General features: G+C 49.2%; 1 protein-coding gene across 4 annotated transcripts in view; it reads right to left on the bottom strand.

Moving 5' to 3' along the window:
* Positions 1-1220: 1220 nt before the first annotated feature.
* Positions 1221-10644, bottom strand: part of LOC138224596 (C-type lectin domain family 12 member B-like) — a 34797-nt gene continuing 25373 nt past the window's right edge. For 2 of the 4 annotated variants that reach the window (XM_069182531.1, XM_069182537.1), the window contains exon 7: positions 1221-1564. In XM_069182531.1, the coding sequence (XP_069038632.1) occupies positions 1417-1564 (148 nt within the window). In that variant the 3' untranslated portion in view covers positions 1221-1416. Of the gene's footprint in view, positions 1565-2797; positions 2911-3146; positions 3418-3712; positions 3862-10644 lie in introns of those variants that run through there. The other 2 variants (XM_069182532.1, XM_069182534.1) reach the window with 2 other exon arrangements.

Genomic DNA, 10644 nt, shown 5'->3' with positions numbered 1-10644 from the left:
TCCTGTTAGTATCCAGCAGCACCAGTGCTGCTCCTGAGACCCTCATTCTGCCTCTCTGGCTGTTCCTGAACACTCCCTGTGTGGCTGTTTGCTGACAATGATGTGGAGCTTTAAACTAAACTGCCCTGTGTCCCTGCCTGCTTCAGCTCATACTCCCCATTCCCATCAGCAGGGCTGCCTCTCAGTGTCACTGTGTTCATTCTGACTTCCCACTGCTTCACTGACTGGGTTTCTCCTGGGCCAGTCTGGCCTGGACCTGTGTCTTCTATCCCTTTACACCCTGTGATCTCAGGCTCAAGACTGTCAGGCCTGGGGGCTGGGGGGCCAATTCTCATCAGCAGGGAAAGAGCCCATCAGCCCCAGAGACACAGGAGCCCCTGAGACAGAACAGAGTCTGAGAGCAACAACCTCTACTGCTGTGTGAACTGAGTGATGAAAATAAACTCCAGAATGATCAGTGCCACTATCCAGACTTGTGTGTCATTATTCACTTCTCATTTGTTTCTATAGTTTTTCTCTGACCAGCTGTCCACAGGTCCTGCACTGACCAGACAGCAGGTCAGTCAGTATGTCAGCTGGAGCCTCAGTGCAGGCTGGGACTACAGGTCACTATTCAGCACAGAAGAAAAGGCAACAATTCAACTGAAAGATGCAGTTAAGGTTCTGTGTTCCACGAGGCTGGTTATGAACATTAGTAATATCTCAACAGTCCTTTCAGTCTGGTAACCTGAATCCTGTGTGTGAGGAGGCTGGACCCTGCTGGTCCCCTGTGTGTGAGGAGAGTGTCCACGTCCCCCTGTGACCTGAAACACTGCCCAGGCTGTAGAGCTCCACTCCGGCTCTGTGCAAGGGGCTGAGCCCTGTCTTTCATCTGAACCTCGCTGGACAGACGAGTCCCACACTGGTGCTGGACACAGCTCTGTGAAACTCCCTGGGTGAAGACGACCAAGCTCCCTTTCTCCATTAATACTGACTGAACTGATCCTCACTCCATTAATACTGACTGAACTGATCCTCGCTCCATTAATACTGACTGAACTGATCCTCACTCCATTAATACTGACAGTCCAGAGAAGACAGCAGTCACACTGGACACAGCCCAGACATCTTCACACAGGCTGGACTGTCTCAAATACAAAATATTAACAATATAATCTGTAAAATACACAACAGAATTTTAACCTTTGAAAAATAAGCATTTACTAAAAGTAATTTCAAAATACAAAAATGCAAAGAAATTTAAAAAGTTGGAATAAAATCCCCATGTTGCTGTCTGTCTGTGTTCCCACCCTGGAGGACAGAAGGAGAGAGACAGTGATGACCAGTGAAGAGACAAGAGACCAGGATCGTCTCCAGGAATCAGCAGAGGAGTCCCAGCAGACACACTGTCTCTCTCTCTCAGGTCTCTCCTCCTCCTCAGGACAGAGAGGAGGGCGGCCAGACTCTCACAGCATCCCCCTCACAGATCCAGCGGAGAGGTGATTCACATTTTTGTGGATTTACAGTTTTCCAACCCGGATTCCAATATCCACAGTACCCAGAGTAACCTGTACCAGCTGTGACCCTTTGAGACAGAAAGAGATCAGAGTCACTGAGCCAGTCTGCTCACCTCAACACACCAGCACCTCTCTCTCCAGCTCCCTCTGCTGTCTCAGAGAAGACCTCCTGTGAAAACTGTCCTGTTATTCCTCACATTGCTGTTGACACATAGGAGCTCATGTTAACTTTTCTCTTTGATCAATAAGATTTACTCAGCAAGTTACAGATTCTTACAAGTTAGATCATATTTACTTGTCTGTTTGACTTACTTCCTGCCACACAGTTAGAGACTCTGAAAACACAGTCAGTGGACCTGAGACACAACACAGTCAGAGCAGTGATTCCTCCACAGTACCAATAAAACACCAGCAGTGCAGTACAGGTCAGTGGGACTGATCACTGCAGGGGCTCAGTTTGTTCTCATTCTGAGCACTTTAGAGCTGCTTCTTCCTTCAGGCCCCCTGAATTACTCACTGACTGTGGGAGATTCTGCTCCTGAATAAAAAGTCCTTTTGCTTTGGGAATTAGGATTGTCAACCTGATTCAGACCATCTGTCTGTAGGGAAAACAAAGTGAATTTCACTACTCAGAGAAGAGACTCAGAGCTGCAGACAGACAGGCTGTGTGTGAGAAGAGAGCAGTCAGACAGTATCTGACTTCAGTGGAGACATGATCTTAAACTTGTGATGTTGTGAGACGTGTGCCTGAGGTTTCTCTCTCATGTCTCCTGCAGGAGTGTATGTGAATCACAGGTGAGTCCAGGCTGTTATGTCTCTGAGATTATTTCCAGAAGACAAAGTGCTGGAGAGTCTCTCGATGGGGTTGAAGTGACACAGCTGGGAGGAGCTACAGCTGTGATGATCAGGAGATTCTTGTCTGCAGAGACCTGGACTGAAACGTGTGGCTGAAGTCCAGTCCTCCTGCATGACAACACTGAGAGAGGATTTCTGACATGCGATGTTCTGGTTTTTCCTAAAAATTGCATTTTTTTACTCTTATTGTGAAATACACTGGGGTCTGTAATCTGTTTTAATGGCATTAATTGGAACTTCATCATCTCTGGTTGTGTATTCCGACTCAGTGCTGTGGATTAACGTTCTGTAAGAATCCACATTCTATTTTTCCAGTATCTAAACCATGTTTCATCGTTAATAGTGACCCAGTGACACCCTTGAAACTGTTTATGTACCATCTAGTATCAAGTGGGCTTGACAAACACACAACACAAACACAACAGACACACAACACACACACTTACACTTCACTGTCCAGGACTGTTCCATCAACCCATCTCCACTGAGATTCCCTGTAATTCCAGCTCAGACCAATCCAGTAGTAACTGTTGTCCTTTACTAGACGTCCCAGGAGCTCCTGCAGAGACACAGAGAGCAGGTCAGCTCACCCTGGACACCAGCACCAGTCCAGCTGGTCTCCGGGTCAGCTCACCCTGGACACCCACACTCAGTCCAGCTGCCTGAACACCTGAACCTGAACACATCTTCCTACTCCTCACAAAAGAGAACAGACTCACTGACTGCGTTTCCTTGGAAACGTGCAGCTGTGAGCAGGAAACAGCTGTTTTTCCAGATTTAAAAGTCCTGCTGATGGGGCTTGTCTGGGTAGCTGGTTCCACACTGTCACAGCCCTTCATGCCAGTGAGAGCAGCAGGAAAGGAGGTTGTGGGTCTGGTGTCAGCTGGGCAGTGTGTCTCCTGGGACAGGGCTGGTCTGAGATCAGAAACTGTATCTGAGCACACAGTGGGCATGATCTCACTGTGCCTGGTGTTGGGCAGCACTGCCTGTGAGCTGTAGAGCAGAGATCCATCCCCACACTCTCATCTCTCACACTGCTGCTCACTCTGCTCTGTTCACACACAGGCTGTACAGGGGAAATAGTCACTGCTTTTCAAACTCTGGAAGTGGAAACACAGATAAACCTATTTTTTGAGGGGGTGATGGGGAAAATGTTTTGGGGGATTGGTACAGTCGTAGGTGCTGCAGTGGTCAGCAGTGTGGCCCTGGGTTCAGTTCAGTATATTTTTGGAGGATTAAAAACCTATTTAGAACATTAAAACTCTTCTTGTATTTTTGGAATGGCATTTCAGTGGAGTGTTTTCAGAATGTAAACTAAACTCTCTCCCTCAGTGAGACTGTGGTGAATCTCTTGTTCTCACCAGTTCCTTTTTGTCATTAATCACCAGCAGCTGAGCTCCCACTGACCAACAGAACTGATTCGCAGACACCCAGGATCTCGGGTCTGTAGAGACGTAGTAACATCTTCCACTGTCTCCCCCCTTCCATCCCTCTGGACAGCACTGCTGCTCTGTACAGACAGACACACAGGAATCACCTGGATTAATACTGACTGAGCCTCAGGGATTCCTCAGGACTCTCCTCTGTACAGACAGACAGACACACAGGAATCACCTGGATTAATACTGACTGAGCCTCAGGGATTCCTCAGGACTCTCCTCTGTACAGACAGACACACAGGAATCACCTGGATTAATACTGACTGAGCCTCAGGGATTCCTCAGGACTCTCCTCTGTATGGACAGACACACAGGAATCACCTGGATTAATACTGACTGAGCCTCAGGGATTCCTCAGGACTCTCCTCTGTACAGACAGACACACAGGAATCACCTGGATTAATACTGACTGAGCCTCAGGGATTCCTCAGGACTCTCCTCTGTACAGACAGACACACAGGAATCACCTGGATTAATACTGACTGAGCCTCAGGGATTCCTCAGGACTCTCCTCTGTACAGACTCTCTCAGTTCAGTTCAGTGACGCTCAACCACTGAGCTCCTGTACTGTTCCTCCTGGAGTCCTGCAGCACTGAGACTCACACTGACAGACGGGTCAGTAGTGAGTCTCTACCTGATTGTCACTGACTGTGTAGAGAACAGCCCTGAGGCTCTTATCCTCATGTCTGAGAGTCTGTCTGTCCTCTCAAACACGTCTCTTACCAATAGCAGCAGCTCCAGCTCCTGCTGAGACCTGGAGTCAGGCTGCAGTCTGTCTCAGGAGAGTCCTGCACCAGAGGAGACTGGGGTTTCTACACCCTCGTCATGTGATCTTACCTTCCCAGGAGTCACAGCTCTCGCCACACACTGCAGTAGAGTCACTTCCTGTACCTTCACAATCACAGTGTAGAACATCAACATGACAGGACTCTTCTGTGTCTCAGTTGCACACATGAGGTGAGAATTCTGTCTCCATCACTACCAGTGTATGAGACAGCGCCCCCTGTGTGCTGGTGGAAGAGGTGCCCTGATGTGTGCAGATGTGCGCAGGTGTGTACAGATGTTACAGGTGTGTACAGGTGTGTACAGAGGGCTCTGTAGGCTGGAGCAGAGCACTGTCACTCACTGTCACTGAAGCTCACATGTAGAGTTAAAAGGACAGACGTTTTCTACAGCCAGCAGACACAACCCCTCACACTCACTACACCACAGGACTCTCAGGGCTGATCACACACTAAACCATCAGTCTCCACACTCAGTCTCCTCTCCTGTAGTCCTACAGAGCACAGCTGGGCTCCTCACAGACAGAACAGCTGCCAGTTCACCAGCTACAGCTCATTGTGTCCAGAAATTAAGACCATTATTATAAAAAAACACCTGTTTCCAAAAGCATCATCAAGAACTGAGCTCAGATATCACTGCTGCTGCTTTCTGAAAGATCTCAACACAGTTCTGGGTCAGAGGAGTCACTAGTCCAGCTGTCCTGATGGTTATAAATTCTCGACATGTTCATGTAGAAACAGAAAGGGAGAGAGCTCTTGCTGTCACCCTCTCACTCCTCTGACAGAAGAGACCCCTCCCTGCTCACAGTCCTGCTGAAGACCCGTCTGCTCTGTCAGTGCAGCTCCAGACCAACCTGAAGACCAGCTCTGTCCAAGAAACAGGTCTTCTCTCTCCTCTCTGCTGCTGTTTCACCCTGCAGACCTGTCACCCCTACACACACTCAACTCTCACTCCTACACACACTCAACTCTCACTCCCACACACACACTCAACTCTCACTCCCACACACACTCAACTCTCACTCCTACACACACACTCAACTCTCACTCCTACACACACACACTTCACTCTCACTCCCACACACACTCAACTCTCACTCCCACACACACACTTCACTCTCACTCCCACACACACACTTACTTCTCTTCCCAGTAGAAGGGTCCACACAGAACTTCTCCAGCTGTTTCCTGTATCTCTCAGCTTCACTCAAGTGTGTCGCAGATTTATTCTGGTTTCTCTCCAGCTCTGACTTCGTCTCCTCCAGTCTTCTCTCCCAGTCTGAGCTGTTCTGTTTCCACACTGCAGGTCACAGCCCCAGAACACACAACATCATTTAATCAACCAGATTCATCTGTCTGTCTGTCATCTGTATATCAGCTGTCTGTCTCTGTCTGCCTGATCTATCAATCACAGGAATGATCCACTTCAGTAGTATTATCATCTCCTGGTCTGTGTATCTCTGATCTTAATTATTTAATTAAACTAATGATTTACAATTAATATCATGAGTATTTCAGTGCTAGTTGAGAAAGGGTGTGTGTCTGGATGAGGACAGATAAGAGCACAGCGATCCACACAGGAAGCAGGAGCTACAGCAGACAGCTCTCCTGGGGGACTGGGAGCTGCAGGAAGCTCCGCCTGAGAGGACCTGTGTGTTCCTGCAGAGTCTTCTGTCCTCATCCAGACAGCCTGGGCACAGCCTGCTGGGATGTGTACAGAGAGTGGGGCTGAAAGCCAGGGAGGTTGTGATGAGGGTTTACAGCTCACTGGTGAACCCCCCGTAGGACACTGTGCTCAGCTCTGGTCAGCACACTGGTGAACCCCCTGTAGGACACTGTGCTCAGCTCTGGTCAGCACACTGGTGAAACCCCTGTAGGACACTGTGCTCAGCTCTGGTCAGCACACTGATGAACCCCCTGTAGGACACTGTGCTCAGCTCTGCTCAGCACACTGATGAACCCCCTGTAGGACACTGTGCTCAGCTCTGCTCAGCACACTGATGAACCCCCTATAGGACACTGTGCTCAGCTCTGGTCAGCACACTGGTGAACCCCCTGTAGGACACTGTGCTCAGCTCTGGTCAGCACACAGGTGAACCCCCTGTAGGACACTGTGCTCAGCTCTGGTCAGCACACAGGTGAACCCCCTGTAGGACACTGTGCTCAGCTCTGGTCAGCACAATGGTGAACCCCCTATAGGACACTGTGCTCAGCTCTGGTCAGCACACTGGTGAACCCCCCGTAGGACACTGTGCTCAGCTCTGGTCAGCACACAGGTGAACCCCCCGTAGGACACTGTGCTCAGCTCTGGTCAGCACACTGGTGAACCCCCCGTAGGACACTGTGCTCAGCTGTGGTCAGCACACTGGTGAACCCCCCGTAGGACACTGTGCTCAGCTCTGGTCAGCACACTGTTGAACCCCCTGTAGGACACTGTGCTCAGCTCTGGTCAGCACACTGGTGAACCCCCTGTAGGACACTGTGCTCAGCTCTGGTCAGCACACTGGTGAACCCCCTGTAGGACACTGTGCTCAGCTCTGGTCAGCACACTGGTGAACCCCCTGTAGGACACTGTGCTCAGCTCTGGTCAGCACACAGGTGAACCCCCTGTAGGACACTGTGCTCAGCTCTGGTCAACACACTGGTGAAACCCCCTGTAGGTCACTGTGCTTAGCTCTGGTCAGCACACTGGTGAACCCCCTGTAGGACACTGTGCTCAGCTCTGGTCAGCACACTGGTGAACCCCCTGTAGGACACTGTGCTCAGCTCTGGTCAGCACACTGGTGAACCCCCTGTAGGACACTGTGCTCAGCTGTGGTCAGCACACTGGTGAAACCCCCTGTAGGACAATGGTGGTCAGCACATTGCTGGAAGGACACAACAGCCTCAGCAGGAGCTCAAGGAAGAGGAGAGAGACTGATTCCTGCTCTCAGGTGTTGCTCTGTGCAGACAGGACTCTCCAGAGCCCTGAGACCTGCTGGTAATTCAAGATCATGAACACAGATTCAACACGTGAACAATTTAAATTAAATCATTATATTGAATATTGAATTGTAACTCTCTGTAAACATTATTTTAATTATACTGAATTATATGACATCATTTCTGAATGAGGACATTCCCAACACACTAGGTTCTGTACTTACACATATATTGTAGGTAGATCAGTTATAATCCTGTTCGTACATATATTCTCACTCTCGTTAATAATACTATATGTTTCTCAACCTTTTTCTGTGTGTTTATAGTGTGTTTGTACCTCTATTTTCTATAATCATGAGTCTTGTTCACTGCTATTTTCTGTTTTAGCTTTTGAAGACAAAACCACAACCTTCCCCACAGAGAGGCTCTGAATGACCAGAGGAACGTCACCATGGCAACAGGGCTCAAATACAGAATGACCTCAACACTTCACACTGCTACAGCCCTTCAGGAAACACAACTGTGGTGTTAAAAATACTTTCAGAAAAAAGTAAACACTTCACTGGCTTTGTGCAATTAGGACTTTCAGGTCATGTGACTTGTAGTCTCTTCCTGTCTCAGGCAGTAAGAGAGCAGCTTGAGCCCAGCAGCTCACAGCCTGGAGCCACAGTCCTGAACAGCAGATATCCAGAGGCTGATCAGAGCCCAGAATATCTGGTATTGCTTCACACACACATATAAAAGAGAAGGGTGACTGTGTGTAGCTACTCTTGCTGCTCAGACATCAAAGCCTTATGATCACTGTAAGATTAGACACAGATTCACACAGGTCCATATGAAATGACAGGAGCGACTATCAGACTTACAGACTGTCCCCAGGGCAATGACTGTGACCAGTAAGACACACACTGTGACTCCCAGGCTGATGGACACACAGCTCCTACTCCTGGACTGTCCTGGCCAGGGAGAGAGGGAGACAGGTGAATTCTCCCCACAGACTGGACACAGCAGGACTCTGAGTGGCCGGGGAAGTGGAGCTCAAGCAGAGACCCTGACTGGAGCTGCAGGGTGTCACTGGGACTGACTGTGGAGGAGGGGTGTGAGCAGCTGAAGGCTCAGAGTGAGACACTTCAGGAGGGGGGCTGACAGAGGCGTCTCCTCACATCAGAGCTGTGAAGAGGTCATGTGACTGACCACTGAGGAGTGAAAATACACCGTGGTCAGAGCGAAGACCCACTGGTGCAGACTGACTGACTGAGAGAGATCACAAAGAGAGTCAAATAGAAACATCCAAGGAGACCAGGAAACACAAAGAATAAAATGTCAGACATGAACAGATCAGATATAAAGGTGAAATAGTGCAGCAGAGCAGACACACACTGTGTCAGTATGCAGGTGTGTTGACCTTTCACTGCGTCAGTTAACTGATCAGGTCTTTCATTCTGTCTTGTTGTGTATCAATGAGTCACTGTCAGAGTCACAGACAGACGACAGTAAGTCAGAGTTTACCAGCGTGTTACAGAACCAGTGTATCAGAATATAACTGTGTGAGTGTATCAGTGTATCAGAGTGCTACTGTGCTACTGTCTCAGTATCTCAGTATATCAGTGTCTCAGTGTCTCATTCTCTCAGTGTCTCAGTGCATCAGCTCTGTACTCACTGGTCTGCTCTCCTCCTGGCTCTCTCTCTGCTCTCCTGGTCACAGTCTCGTACACGTCCTGTGCTGGATGCTGTAGCCCAATGTAAACGCTGTCTGTGTCCATACGTCTGACTGTATTAGCAGAGTCCAGTGAGACAGCTGGGCGCTGAGTCACACTGAGTCTCTGCCAGGTCAGAGTGACAGTAAAGCCCTGGACAGCAAACAGGAACTCAGAAACCCCTCCTCCTCCTCTCCTTTTTCCTCATTCTCTCTCTCTCTAACCCTCTGAGACAGAGGAACATCTCCAGACACACTCGACTGAGAGGGAGAAGGACAGAGAGACACCATCACACTCACAGAGGCACAGAGTGAGAGAGGAAGAGAGACAGCAGGAGAAAGACAGTGTCTGGTCACTCTCCCAGCGCAGCGTCAGTGTCCTGTACTGCACAGCAGCACAACCTGTCTCTCTGGACTCTGTCAAGCCCAGTAGCAGGAGGTGTGTTCCCAGTGTGTTCCTGGATAGTGTCTGTGAGGCTGACAGTCAGATCCAGTCCCGACTCCAGCAGGGAGCTGTGTCAGCATGCGCAGGAACAAGAGACACCTGAGACTCCACAGCCAAAACTGTGTTTGTTCTCTTCTTTTTCAGCAGGAATAAACCTTTACCTGTTCCTCTGCAGCCTGCAAACACTGTGATCAGCTGTAAGTCTAAGGCCAGGCTGCCTGCACACTGACAGTCACACTAAGAGAGAGTGAGCACCAGTGGCAAGAGTCTCTTGTTCTTGAAGAGATGAGAATGAAGAAGGTGACTCTCAAACACACTCTTTTCCCTGTAAGAAGGACATGATGGACTGTTAGACTTACAGATCCCCACGACAGCGACTGCAGCCAGCAAGAAGCACAGTGTGACTCCCAGAGCAATGAGCAGACCCCTCCTGCACCTGGGCTGGGCTGAGACAGAGAGAGAAAGACGGGTTAATAAAGAAACTCTGACCGCCTGGCACACAGCTGGGGAGGGTGAGGAGGAGACACAGCTCCCGTCCTGCGCTGTGGTCAGAGTGGGGTCAGACTTCACATGAACGAGAGCTCTGGGCAGTGAGAGAGAAAATACTGGAAAAAACCAAACCACAACAAACAGGAAACTACAGTCTTGTCAGCTTTATATAGAAGAAGGGTTACAAACAGATATATGATTTAAAAGTATTTATGTGCAGTCACATTTATTTGTCTCTATAACAATATGTGCAATGTAATTAAGAAACTAGAGGTTGTGCACAAGTTTAAGGCATCTTAGACTCACAGGAGTTACAGGATGTCTGTTCTGAGCATCTTCACTCAGAGACTCCACAGGTTTCTTACTGTATAAAACACATCCACACAGAAGAACAGTGAGAAAGGAGAGCAGTTCAGTAGTTAGGAGCTCACTGATCCAGGAGCTCACCCAGCTGTGTCCTGAGAGAAGCCAGGGTATCGGCTTCAACACCACAGCAGGACAGCTCATCCCAGACTCCCAC

The sequence above is a fragment of the Lepisosteus oculatus genome, chromosome 23 (assembly GCF_040954835.1).
Source record: "Lepisosteus oculatus isolate fLepOcu1 chromosome 23, fLepOcu1.hap2, whole genome shotgun sequence".
In the NCBI taxonomy this organism is placed as follows: Eukaryota; Metazoa; Chordata; class Actinopteri; order Semionotiformes; family Lepisosteidae; genus Lepisosteus; species Lepisosteus oculatus.
This window is presented reverse-complemented; position numbering and strand designations above follow the sequence as displayed.